Below are 14,270 nucleotides of genomic sequence, written 5' to 3' on the forward strand. Positions count from 1 at the left end.
TATTCCCAATTATTATACAATGGTGTAATTACGCTCAGTTATGGGGTATATTCTCCTTTATCATTTTTACTGTCAAAGTGGCTCTGCTGTACAGGGAGCTGCTCCGTTCACATAGATAGGGCTGTGTTGCACTTCCCTACAGTGCAGATAGAGGGCAGTGCTGCTGTGGAGGGGAAAAAATGCTGCTGCCCCTGTTCTTTTTGCAAGTACCATTATGTTTAATGTTGGGGGATCTCCTTTAGGCTGGAGTCACACATCATGTATTAAAAATCGGTCCGTTTTACACAGACGAGAATCGCAAAAATGTTCCGTATGTCATCCGTTTGCAATGCAAGGATGCGGTTTTCTCGCATGTAAGCATCTGTGACATGTGACTATGGGATTCATGTAGCCATATTATAGAGTATAATGTAGTCCCCTTTATAGAGTATAATGCATGCAGCCCTCCTCATAGAGTATAATGCAGCCCCCCACATAGAGTATAATGCAGCGTCACTCATAGAGTATAATGTAGCCATCTCATAGAGTATAATGCAGCCCCCTTCATAGAGTATAATGCGGCCCCCCTCATAGAGTATAATGCAACCCCCCACAGAGTATAATGCAGCCCCTCACATAGAGTATAATGCAGCCCCCTATATAGAGAACAATGCAATCCTCACATAGAGTATAATGCAGCCCCTCATAGAGTATAATGCATCCCCCTCATAGAGCATAATGCAGCCCCCACATAGAGGATAATGTAGCCATCTCATATAGTATAATGCAGCCCCCTTTATAGAGTATAATGCAGCCCCCCACATAGAGTATAATTCAGCCTACCACGTAGAGTATAATGTAGCCATCTCATAGAGTATAATGCAGCCCCCCACATAGAGTATGATGCACACATATCCTACACACACGCGTGCGCACACACTCACAGTGTAATGCAGCCCCACAGTCCTGCAGTATTATAAAAAAATAATTAAATACAATACTTACCTCTCCCTATTCCCCCTGCTGCTCTGGCTTCTGCAGAATGTCTCAGCAGCTCAACTGTTGGCACAGTGTGATGCACAATGAAGTGACGTAGTCGTGCACATGCTGCGTCAGAGGCAGAGGGGGAGTGATGGGAGAGGGAATGTCATCTGACTCTTTCTCCTCCATCATTGCTTTCAACTGTATCAGCAACTATGCTATTAGCGGCGTTCCACTGACTGGGGGCCCCAGGAGTAGTGGGGGCCCTAGGAAGATACCTAGTCTTCCTGCCCCTAACGCTGGCCCTGCCATTGTGTGACTCAGAAGTGGAGCAGAATGGGGCTGGACACCAGAGAAGATGGTGACCAGTGAGTGTATTACCGTAACACACTGACACTACAATTGCACTAACATTTACACAGGTTTAAGGAATAAAACAATAATAGGAAGGCTTCATTAATAAAACCCAACAACACAAAATATATTACCCCCAAGCACTTGCATCCAAGTAAAAAAGTTGCCTTTAAGATGTCATATTCTTTTAAATTAATCTAAGCTGTCTTTACTTTGAAAATATATTTGGGGATTTCTCCCTCAACATTCTCTACTCTTGCAAGTGAGTTTTAAAAACTTTTCTACGACTGTCTGATAAATAAAACATTCCAATTCATCCTGAATTAAATAAATTGTACTATTTGCACATTCAATCAATTTGTTATGGCCACATCTGTCATGCCTTTATACAAATGCATATAATCAGTTTTGCTATGCTTTGTATTGAACTGTGGTGTATTGTGATAAATTATCCAACAGCACCATCTATTGACAATGTTCTCATTACAGTTTACTTTCTGTTTCATTGCTTACTGGGCAATGTAATCTTTAAGGCCCATTAAGGCTTCCGTAGTTTCCCATCAGTCTCTGCATTAGCCTTGCCCCCTTCTTCTCCAGCAGCCATTTTGGCCTCATGGATACAGACATGCTGATTATCTCTCCCTGATTTTCAGCCCATGTGGTTGTTTACCTCCACATAGCACAGTCGGTGAGTTATCTTCCTCTTGTTAGAGCTCACCATGTTGTATTATATAGCTACTCTGTTCCATATGTTTTATATCAAAGTAGTGTTTTGATATTACAGATGTTTATACTACCGCCATGTTGTGCAATTACACTGTGAATGTCCTGTGCCATACATAATGCTATGTATTTAGATATTGTTGTATGCCTTGTACTGAGTACTTTCATTTTTTCTTATAGTTTTACACTATCCTATTAATAAAAGTTGTAAAGAGCCCCCTTCGTCTACCTCAATGCATCGATAGGAAAGAGTTTAGCTGTCTTGTCAACTCGCTTTTCTAAAGCACAAAGTTGAGGGTGCCAGAACAACATCTGTGGGTAAATTGCAAAATGATTATTGACGTAAATTTGTGAAAACTCACCGGCCATCGCCATTAGATTGAAACTTCTTTGATAACATTTCACGTTCATAGTCATTCAAATGTATGCAAAGTTCAGATAACAGATCTTTGAATTCCTCCTTGCTGACAAATCCTGTTTGATAAGGGTCAAGATCTTCAAATTCTCTGTGGAGGTCATCCCACAAATATTCCACCTAAAACATATGTATAAACAGACATGCGCCTTACCATAAATGAATAATGTTGAAAATTCATGTATATATTGTAAGAAGGCATGAGGTAAGGTCCTGGATGGTATGGATGATAGGTATGTGTTACTGAGATGGTTTTTACCTGACTGGATTTTGGGTCCATGATTTAGGAACGTCCAAAAGAGCCACGGGGCCAGGCTTGCCTAGGAGGGACGTAGCTAAGCAGCTACCTGGTGTTCACTGGAGCTCCTGATAGTGGAGTCAGGCTTGAGCTGCAGGTAGCTGCTAGGTACCACTCCTAGGATGATTCAAAGACTGATAGGACAATTCGGATACACAGAATACTCGGAAAGGCACTCAGAAACTGATTCAGGTACTACCAGAGTTTCAGGGTTCAGGACTGGCCACACAAGGACCAGGAACTACAGGTTCAGGACTGGTCGCTCAAGGACTAGGGCTTTCTGGTTCAGGAATGGCCACACAAGGACCAAGGACTTCGGGTTCAGGACACTGGCACATCAGTACCAGGGTTCAGGTTCAGGATACTGGTCACACCAAGACCAGGGAACCTAAAAACTCACTAGTTGCATCACTAACACACTAATGACACTCATTTCTTTGGCACCTCCCTATTGGGGAGGGTGCCCTTTATACAATATACCTCCCAGATAATGGGACATGCCGCGCGGCTGTGGTGGTGAATATGTGGGCATCCCTGCATGGAGGAGGGAGGAAAGCCATGCGGGGGTCCTACAGTAGCATTACACCTAGGTGTGATAGGTTGCTCCCATACTCTAGTCTAGAGATTACTTACCTAATAAAATGCACCTAGTCTAGCTCAGGTAGTTATAGTGTGCAGAGGCTGGAGAAAGACAGAGTTGGGGATAGTCTGTACTGCAGCCCGAGAGGCTCCTGTAATGCCAAGTTGATGAGAGGATTTGATTGACTTTGCCTTACCCAGAGAGAGGGCTCTTTTATTATTTATTTGTGGTGAAGAAAGGTTGCTTTGTTGTAAAGTTTATGAAAGACAATAAACTTGATTCTGTTTTGATATAAAAACCCTGTGCTGGTGTGTAGCCAAGCGGCTACCAGGGAGTTGAAACCCCTAGTATAGATATATTTATTTACTTTTTTGATATATATATATTTATCATTGAGATATTTTATTTTACTAATAGCCACTTTGTATTACACATTGCGCTATCTATAGGTCTCTCATCTCCTCCACAGTGATCACTGACTTTCCTTTAGGTTCTGACTTCTTGGACTCAATCCCTCATATGCTATAGCAGTTAACCATGGTTTTCCACATGTTGCATCTTAGTTTTAGAATTAGCCTCTACTGTTAATGATAGTGATATTTACCACTCTTTACCTTAGCACGGACGTTATCTATAAGAATGTCAGAGTCACAGTTCAGCTTTTTAGAACGGATCCAAAAATCTCCATCTCCTTTCTTTGGCGGGCAGATCTTTGCATTTGGATAGCATGCCGATTTTGGGGAGTATCTGAAATGCCTCACAAACTCTAGGAAGTCAAGAGTTTTGTCTTGGTTAGTGATAAATGTGCTCCAAAGTCTGCGGATCTCTCCTCGAGTAACTCCAGGCTGGATATCAAATCTTCAAGTTTAAAAAAAACACACAGAAATATTTGTAAATATTGTAGTAATGTCTAAAAGGATATAAAATAATATAAAATAGTCCATGCTTGGATGTAATACCTAGCAGATTATAGCAGTAATCTAGAATATTTCACATTAAAACCTGCATATCCTCATATATATATTATCTAGTTTCCTTAGATTTAAATACTGTCTAAACTGACTTTACTTCCTGAAAACAAGCGATAAACTATTTAGAGACATTTGCTATTTAGAGGATTCATATTCTTTTAAGGCTCTGCTCACGTGCCCACTAGTTATTTCTGTTTTGGGCTCCGTTTTGGGATGACAAAACTGGAAATAAAATGAAATAACACGAGATTTATTAATTCTGTTTGACTGTAATCCAGTTGCAATTTGTACTTTATCCGGATCAAAAAACATTGTCAGCACAACATTTTTGTGCAGCCAAGAAGAGGCATAGCAAATGATTCCATTTTGTTTATATTGAAGTCTATGGGAAATGGATGACAATGGATGTCATCCATTACTGGATCAATTTTTAAGCACTACAAATGTCTAGAACGACGCAGAGTGATGACAACTTGGCATATACACAGAACCTAAACAAATTTTAAAACTGTGATAATGTGCCATACTAGGTCAAAACTATATATATAGTGCTCAGCATAAATACCGTAAGTACACCCCAATAAATTTGTCAGAAAACCTTTAATTTCCTTTCAAAGTCAACTTTTCTGTGGGATACCATACTTTTAAATATTTGCCACCCAAAACTTAATTTTCATAACAAAGTCATTCAATACTATGTTGCAAAAATGAGTGCACCACAATTAAAGTCTTAGGAGCAAAGCTAAAATTTAGACTACATCATTTTATTTATAGAAATTTTATATGTCGTCCATGTTCCTCAATAAACTTTTGTACATTTTATTGATACTTAGGTGTTCTCATCAATATATGTGGTGTCTCTCTCTTGTTTCTACTGTTACTAGTTGTTTTCCACATAATGTAGCACCCTATTACTGTTTGAGGTTTGATTAGTGGTGCACCCTTTCTCTCTTTACATATACATAATTTAAATTAACAAGAGTTAATTAAATTATTAACCATAGGGTAATCTAATCATTAAACAGGTGTCAAGTAGACAGCTGACCATGAATGGGCATTACTTGACAAAGAAAACCCTTTCTCATTTCATGCTGTCAGCAATGGCACCACATGGAAGAGAAATGTCACAAGACCTGAGAAAAAAAAATTATTTACACAAGAATAATGAAGACTGCAATAGTATCACCAAAGCTTTGCACATCAATCAGAATACTGTAGCAAAAGTGATACAAAAATTTAACAAGGATGGAACTGCAGCTATCTCAAAGAGACATTCAGGCCAACCTTGAACATTAACACCTAAACAGAAGCATCTTCTGATGAAAGGTTAAAGAAAATCAACATGCAGGTTCACTTGAACTACCGTAGTTAAAGAAGTAGAAACCCAAACAGAGTTGATTGATTGCTATGAAACGATACATTGCACACTGCAGAGCAATGACATACATGGGTGTCGTCCATGAAGGAATCATCTCTTAAAACCAAGCACAAAAAGCACCCTACAATTCGTCAGGGCCCATGCTGAAAAATATGTAGACTACTGGGACTCTATACTCTGGGGTGATGAAACCAAGATAAATGTTTTGGAACTGATGACTTCAAAACTCTATAGAGTTACAAAGGTGAGGAGTACAAAGAAAAATGCATGGTGCCTACAGTGAAACATGGTGATAGCAATGCTCTGAATGAGTGCTCATGGTGTTGGTGTTGATGGTATCATAACTTCACAGATGTGCTGCTCTATATTGAAAGAGATGATGTTGTTTTCCAACATGACAATGATCCAAAACACACATTTGCAGCCACTGTTGCATTTCAGAAGAGAATAACAGGGTGAAAGTAATTCAGAGGCCAAGTATGTCTGCTGATCTGAACCCAATCAAAAACCTACGGGGAAGTCTGAAGAGACAAGTTGAGCATCACTCTCCATCTAACAAAGTCTCTTGTAAGGGGGTGAGTCAAGGAGAATGAGGTTCCTCACCATTGTAGTATTTGTGACCAAAGATCGACACCTACTGTCCAAATGGAACCCAGCAGAACTGAAGGATGGAAGATGTGTTTCAGGAAGGACAGATCAAAAGAGAGCACCAGGTCAGGTGACACCTGTGGCACAGTTACCAGATATAAAAAGCCAAAGTGACAAGTTGGGATTTCACTTGGTGCCAACAAGTGAAACCTGCTGGACGTCTGTGCAGAGGGATGCCGTATCCGAATCACAGGGACACACTTGGAGAACAAGACAGGTGGGACGTCATGAGCCAATGAGTTAGGTCCAAATGATGCCAATCAAGGCCTGTGATCCAGACTATGCTGGTCAAGATCAGAGGCCCTGCCCATCACGGCCCGAAGTCGACTGTCGCAGGGCAAGTACCGAAGACTGTGCAGGCCGCCATGCAAAAGTGGATGTCCGCTGTGGTGATCCACAGGCACAAGTGAACAGTCCATTACTTCTGATGCTGATATACAGTACGGGGTTTGGTCCGGGGCTGTGCAGTAGACTGGACAGGGACTGGCCAGTGTGAGGGCCACCCTTAGAGCATTACTTGATTTTGTCCGGAGGACTTGCAGCCTAGCGGGAAATACCAGTGACCTCCGCTAGGTTATAGGCACTAAGTGGAAACGTTCCTTCAGACATTTTTGTGTGGCCTTATAGTTGTGAGTCCCACCCTTGGGAGATATCACACAAGGGAAATTAGGGCATTGTTCCTATTGGGAAATAGATAGGATAGAGAATCTGTACTGCAACTGTTAAAGTGTGTGTATTTTACTAATATTGTATTACTTAATATCCAGTACTTGAATAGTTGACTCATTGCATAATTAACCCTTTAATTTCTGTGCTAAGAAAATAAATAGTTGTAATACTATTGTAGGAACTCAAAGATTCTGATAGCATGGGGCAATGAACAGACAGAGATGGGTTTCTTTAGTGCAAATAGTGTATTTGTACAACAGCAATAACACCCAAAACAATATACTGATAACCCACAGTGTCCTGAAATGAAACGAGTCCTTGAACTATATACAGCAAATTGGCGGAGTTCTTAAGGCAGAGTCCTCAGCAAGGTGAGTGTGATAGGTGACGTGGTGCAGATCCAAACACTGTTGGCACAGAAAGAGTCAAATCCATGTATGAAGTAAACACAGGGAATTCCAGAACAAGTCCACAAGTTCATCCCAGGTGTGATTGAACACGGGTAAGTCCAGAAACTAGTTCACAAGTTGATCCCAGATATGGCATAAACACGGGTAAGTTCAGAAACAGGTTCACCTTAAAGTATTATACTGGTGTTGTTTCCAACAGCTCTCACCGGGGGGAGTAAATGAAGGATTAAATAGCAACACACAGTCCCGAAACAAAGTTCCAAAAACACAGTTCTTACCAGAAGGAGTGAACCGAGGGTTAAGTTCCTAGTCAGCAGACTAATGATAACATAGAGAGTGTAGCTTACATATGCAGGAAATGTCCAGAGCCAGAGGTAGAGACACACTCAGAACCAGCAGCTGAGCTGAAGGAGAACAGAATCAGAATACTCCATTCAAAGAGGCTGACACCTGACCCGGGTTTTAAACAAACAAACAGGAAGTAGGGCAGACAAAAACAGCAAACTCCATCTTAACAAAGGGCAAAATCATTCACAAGGTGACTTAGAAAACCCGGAATACTGACAATAGTTTAGTTGGTTGCTTTCACCTTGTCCTTGTCTGTGTGCTGCCTCATAGTAACCTGTATACATTTGGTGTAGTCAGTAGGATGCAACATTCCAGCACAGAAATGGTGGACTAGTCAGTACCCGAGTCAACCAGGGGCAGTATTCTCCTGGGGGCTATGCTTAGCAACCGCCCAAATTTTACGCAAAGCAATCTGTTACTATGGCACAGGGTGGAAAATCCGAGGAGTATGTTACATATGCATCCCATAACATCTGCCTTACAGGCGGACATGGCTCTATTAATCCTATATGGAGAGGCATGACACGTGATTGCCCAGCTGCTGCAGGAAGCCGGCAGCTGCGGCTAACAGTGTGCCTTCTATTAAAGAGAATGAATATTCACAGCTCTCCACTACCAAAGCCCCTCCCAACTCTCGGCGCCGGCTTCAGCTCATAGAGGTGGGAGGGACTATGTGTTGTGGATTCTGTTGGTGGGCTCCCTCTGGTGGTTACTGCTGGTACTGGGTGACTTTGGTGGGTTGCGGCCTTTGGTTTCCACCTGTCCATCAGAGGCTGGGTGTTTCCTATTTTACCTGGCCTTTCTGTCATTTCCCTTGCCGGCTATCAATGTGTTCAGATGTGCTCTGTTTGGTTCCTGCCTACCTGCTCCCAGATCTTTCAGGATAAGCTAAGTGCTGATTTTCAGTTGTTTGGTTTTTGGTCCAGCTTGCTTAGAATGTCTCTATGCTAGCTGGTTGCTCTAGTGGACTGAGGTTCTCCCCATGTGCCATGAGTTGGCACATGGGTTCTTGTAATCTCAGGATGGTTTTTTTGATTAGGGTTTTTTGCTGACCGCTCAGTCCCCTTTTGTATCATTCTGCTTTCTAGTTTTCAGCGGGCCTCTATTTGCTAAAGCTATATACATCATCTCTATGTGTGTGCCTTCCTCTCATTTCACCGTCAATATATGTGGGGGGCAACTATACCTTTGGGGTTAATTCCTCTGGAGGCAAGTGAGGTCTTGTTTTCTCTGCAGTACTAGTTAGCTCTTAGGCTGGTGCGTGGCGTCTAGAACCAACGTAGGAACGCTCCCTGGCTATCTCTAGTTGCGTTTGTCAGGCGTAGGGCAGCGGTCAGCCCAGGTTCCATCACCCTAGAGCTCGTCCGATATTTGTTATACTTTGCTTGTCCTGTGCTATCCCTAGCCATTGGGGATTCATGACAGTATAGCTGGCCCACAAAGTGTTAATTGTTTGGGCTGAAGCAGGAGGAAAAGAAGTGTTCAAGGAAAATTATTTTTTTTTTCCCTTCAGAGTTTTGCTGCCTAGCCCTTAATTGCTGTCTAGCTGCTTCTTACCTCCTCTTAACCCTTGAATGGCTCTGATCTTAGCTGTTTATCATGGATGTCCATAGTTTGGCTTCCAGCCTGAGTAATCTCGCGGCAAAGGTTCAAAACATACAGGATTTCGTTGTTCACACTCCCATGTCTGAACCTAGAATTCCTATTCCAGAGTTTTTTTCTGGAGATAGATCTACCTTCCTGAATTTCAGGAACAATTGTAAATTGTTTCTCTCTTTGAAATCTCGCTCCTCTGGAGACCCTGCTCAACAGGTCAAGATTGTTATATCGTTCCTACGGGGCGACCCTCAGAATTGGGCATTTGCATTGGCACCAGGGGATCCTGCGTTGCTCAGTGTGGATGCGTTTTTTCTGGCATTGGGATTGCTCTATGAGGAACCTAACCTAGAGATTCAGGCTGAAAAGGCTTTATTAGCCCTCTCTCAGGGGCATGATGAAGCGGAAATATATTGTCAGAAATTTCGGAAATGGTCGGTGCTTACTCAGTGGAATGAGTGCGCCCTGGCTGCAAACTTCAGAAATGGTCTTTCTGAGGCCATTAAGGATGTTATGGTGGGGTTCCCTGCGCCTACAGGTCTGAATGAGTCTATGGCTATGGCCATTCAGATTGATCGGCGTTTACGGGAGCGCAAACCCGTGCACCAGTTGGCGGTGTCTTCTGAACAGGCACCTGAGACTATGCAATGTGATAGAATTCAGTCCAGAAGTGAACGGCAAAATTATAGGTGGAAAAATGGTTTGTGTTTTTATTGTGGTGATTCAGCTCATGTTATATCAGCATGCTCTAAACGCACAAAAAGGGTTGATAAATCTTTTGCCATTGATACTCTGCAGTCTAAGTTCATTTTGTCTGTGACTCTGATTTTTTCACTGTCTTCCATTTCCGTCGATGCCTATGTGGATTCAGGCGCTGCCCTGAGTCTTATGGATTGGTCATTTGCTAGACGCTGCGGTTTTAGTCTAGAGCCTCTGGAAGTTCCTATTCCTCTGAAAGGAATTGATTCTACACCATTGGCTATGAATAAACCGCAGTATTGGACACAAGTGACCATGCGCATGACTCCCGTTCATCAGGAGGTGATTCGCTTCCTTGTACTGTATAATTTACATGATGTATTAGTGCTTGGTCTGCCATGGTTACAAACTCATAATCCTGTCCTGGACTGGAAAACAATGTCTGTGCTAAGCTGGGGATGTCAGGGGGTTCATGATGATGCACCTCCGATTTCTATCGCTTCATCGACTCCTTCGGAGATCCCTGCGTTTTTGTCAGATTATAAGGATGTTTTTGAGGAGCCTAAGCTCAATTCGCTCCCTCCTCATAGAGAGTGTGACTGTGCTATAGAATTGATTCCTGGCAGTAAGTTCCCTAAGGGTCGTTTATTTAATCTGTCACTGCCAGAGCATACTGCTATGCGGAATTATATTAAGGAGTCCTTGGAAAAGGGACATATTCGTCCATCTTCGTCCCCTCTGGGAGCAGGTTTTTTTTTCGTGGCTAAAAAAGATGGTTCCCTGAGGCCTTGTATAGATTATCGCCTTCTGAATAAGATTACAGTCAAATACCAGTATCCATTGCCATTATTTACTGATTTGTTTGCTCGCATTAAGGGGGCTAGGTGGTTCACTAAAATAGATCTTCGTGGTGCGTATAATCTGGTGCGGATAAAACAGGGTGATGAGTGGAAAACCGCATTTAATACGCCTGAGGGCCATTTTGAGTATTTGGTAATGCCTTTTGGACTCTCCAATGCTCCATCAGTCTTTCAGTCCTTTATGCACAATGTTTTCCGTGAATATCTGGATAAGTTTATGATTGTGTATTTGGATGATATTTTGGTGTTTTCTGATGACTGGGAGTCTCATGTTCTACAGGTCAGGAAGGTGTTTCAGGTTTTGCGGGCCAATTCTCTGTTTGTGAAGGGCTCAAAGTGTCTCTTCGGAGTCCAGAAGATTTCTTTTTTGGGGTACATTTTTTCTCCTTCTACTATTGAGATGGATCCCGTTAAGGTTCAGGCTATTTGTGACTGGACACAACCTACATCTGTTAAGAGCCTTCAGAAGTTCTTGGGGTTTGCTAATTTTTATCGTCGGTTCATTGCTAATTTTTCCAGTGTTGTTAAACCTTTGACTGATTTGACTAAAAAGGGTGCTGATGTTGCTGATTGGTCTCCTGCGGCCGTGGAGGCCTTTCGGGAACTTAGGCGCCGGTTTTCTTCTGCTCCTGTGTTGTGTCAGCCGGATGTTTCACTTCCTTTTCGGGTGGAGGTTGATGCTTCCGAGATTGGAGCGGGGGCGGTTTTGTCACAGAGAAGTTCTAATGGCTCGGTGACGAAGCCATGTGCATTCTTCTCTAGAAAATTCTCGCCCGCCGAGCGCAATTATGATGTGGGTAATCGGGAGCTTTTGGCCATGAAGTGGGCATTTGAGGAGTGGCGTCATTGGCTTGAGGGTGCTAAACATCGCGTGGTGGTCTTGACTGATCACAAGAATCTCATTTACCTTGAGTCTGCCAGGCGTTTGAATCCTAGACAGGCTCGTTGGTCATTATTTTTTTCTCGTTTCAATTTCGTGGTTTCATACCTGCCAGGTTCAAAGAATGTGAAGGCAGATGCTCTTTCCAGGAGTTTTGTGCCTGATTCTCCCGGAGACACTGGGCCTGCTGGTATCCTTAGGGATGGGGTAATATTGTCCGCCGTATCCCCAGACTTGCGACGCGCATTGCAGGAGTTTCAGGTGGATAAACCGGATCGATGTCCTCCAGAAAGACTGTTTGTTCCGGATGATTGGACCAGTAGAGTCATTTCCGAGGTCCATTCTTCTGTGTTGGCTGGTCATCCTGGAATATTTGGTACAAGAGATTTGGTGGCCAGGTCTTTTTGGTGGCCTTCCTTGTCTAGGGATGTGCGTACCTTTGTGCAGTCTTGTGAAGTGTGTGCTCGAGCTAAGCCTTGCTGTTCACGGGCTAGTGGGTTGTTGTTATCTTTGCCCATCCCGAAGAGGCCTTGGACGCACATTTCCATGGATTTTATTTCTGATCTCCCTGTTTCACAGAAAATGTCCGTTATCTGGGTTGTGTGTGACCGCTTTTCTAAGATGGTTCATTTGGTGCCCTTGCCTAAGTTACCCTCCTCCTCTGAGTTGGTTCCTTTGTTTTTTCAGAACGTGGTTCGTTTGCATGGGATTCCGGAGAATATCGTTTCTGACAGGGGATCCCAGTTTGTGTCTAGATTTTGGCGGACGTTTTGTGCCAAGATGGGCATTGATTTGTCTTTCTCGTCTGCATTCCATCCTCAGACGAATGGCCAGACGGAGCGAACTAATCAGACCTTGGAAACTTATTTGAGGTGTTTTGTTTCTGCTGATCAGGATGACTGGGTTGCTTTTTTGCCACTGGCCGAATTTGCTCTTAATAATCGGGCTAGTTCTGCCACGTTGGTCTCTCCTTTTTTTTGTAATTCGGGGTTTCATCCTCGTTTTTCCTCTGGTCAGGGGAAACTTCGGATTGTCCTGGAGTGGACGTGGTGGTGGACAGGCTACATCAGATTTGGAATCAGGTGGTGGACAATTTGAAGTTATCTCAGGAGAAGACTCAGCAGTTTGCTAATCGCCGTCGCCGCGTGGGTCCCCGACTTCTTGTTGGGGACTTGGTGTGGTTGTCTTCTCGTTTTGTCCCTATGAAGGTCTCTTCTCCTAAGTTCAAGCCTCGGTTCATCGGTCCTTATAGGATCTCGGAGATTCTTAACCCTGTATCTTTTCGTTTGGATCTCCCAGCATCGTTTGCTATTCATAATGTGTTCCATCGGTCGTTGTTGCGGAGGTATGAGGTGCCCGTTGTTCCTTCGGTCGAGCCTCCTGCTCCGGTGCTGGTGGAGGGAGAATTGGAGTATGTTGTTGAAAAGATCTTGGATTCTCGTGTTTCCAGACGCAAACTCCAGTATTTGGTTAAGTGGAAGGGTTATGGTCAGGAGGATAATTCCTGGGTGGTCGCCTCCGATGTTCACGCGACTGATTTAGTCCGCGCCTTCCATAGAGCTCACCCTGATCGCCCTGGGGGTTCTCGTGAGGGTTCGGTGACCCCTCCTCAAGGAGGGGGTACTGTTGTGGATTCTGTTGGTGGGCTCCCTCTGGTGGTTACTGCTGGTACTGGGTGACTTTGGTGGGTTGCGGCCTTTGGTTTCCACCTGTCCATCAGAGGCTGGGTGTTTCCTATTTTACCTGGCCTTTCTGTCATTTCCCTTGCCGGCTATCAATGTGTTCAGATGTGCTCTGTTTGGTTCCTGCCTACCTGCTCCCAGATCTTTCAGGATAAGCTAAGTGCTGATTTTCAGTTGTTTGGTTTTTGGTCCAGCTTGCTTAGAATGTCTCTATGCTAGCTGGTTGCTCTAGTGGACTGAGGTTCTCCCCATGTGCCATGAGTTGGCACATGGGTTCTTGTAATCTCAGGATGGTTTTTTTGATTAGGGTTTTTTGCTGACCGCTCAGTCCCCTTTTGTATCATTCTGCTTTCTAGTTTTCAGCGGGCCTCTATTTGCTAAAGCTATATACATCATCTCTATGTGTGTGCCTTCCTCTCATTTCACCGTCAATATATGTGGGGGGCAACTATACCTTTGGGGTTAATTCCTCTGGAGGCAAGTGAGGTCTTGTTTTCTCTGCAGTACTAGTTAGCTCTTAGGCTGGTGCGTGGCGTCTAGAACCAACGTAGGAACGCTCCCTGGCTATCTCTAGTTGCGTTTGTCAGGCGTAGGGCAGCGGTCAGCCCAGGTTCCATCACCCTAGAGCTCGTCCGATATTTGTTATACTTTGCTTGTCCTGTGCTATCCCTAGCCATTGGGGATTCATGACACTATGGTCATGGAAAGCAGTGAAGTTTCATTTTCTTTAACAGCGGGCACATGTGCAGCAGCCAGCTCATGCCTCCTGTCCCCCGCTGCTCCGTCGCTGCCACTCCCC

At 43.6% G+C, this 14,270-nt stretch overlaps 1 protein-coding gene across 2 annotated transcripts in view; it reads right to left on the reverse strand.

Annotated features, from left to right (window-relative positions):
* Nucleotides 1-14,270, reverse strand: part of LOC143793030 (EF-hand calcium-binding domain-containing protein 6-like) — a 256,139-nt gene that overhangs the window by 20,212 nt on the left and 221,657 nt on the right. For both annotated transcript variants that reach the window (XM_077279600.1, XM_077279601.1), the window contains 2 exons: nucleotides 3,945-4,188; nucleotides 2,400-2,572 (listed from right to left, as the gene is read on the reverse strand). In XM_077279600.1, the coding sequence (XP_077135715.1) occupies nucleotides 2,400-2,572; nucleotides 3,945-4,188 (417 nt within the window). The remainder of the gene's footprint in view (nucleotides 1-2,399; nucleotides 2,573-3,944; nucleotides 4,189-14,270) is intronic.

This window comes from Ranitomeya variabilis, chromosome 1 (genome assembly GCF_051348905.1).
Source record: "Ranitomeya variabilis isolate aRanVar5 chromosome 1, aRanVar5.hap1, whole genome shotgun sequence".
In the NCBI taxonomy this organism is placed as follows: domain Eukaryota; kingdom Metazoa; phylum Chordata; class Amphibia; order Anura; family Dendrobatidae; genus Ranitomeya; species Ranitomeya variabilis.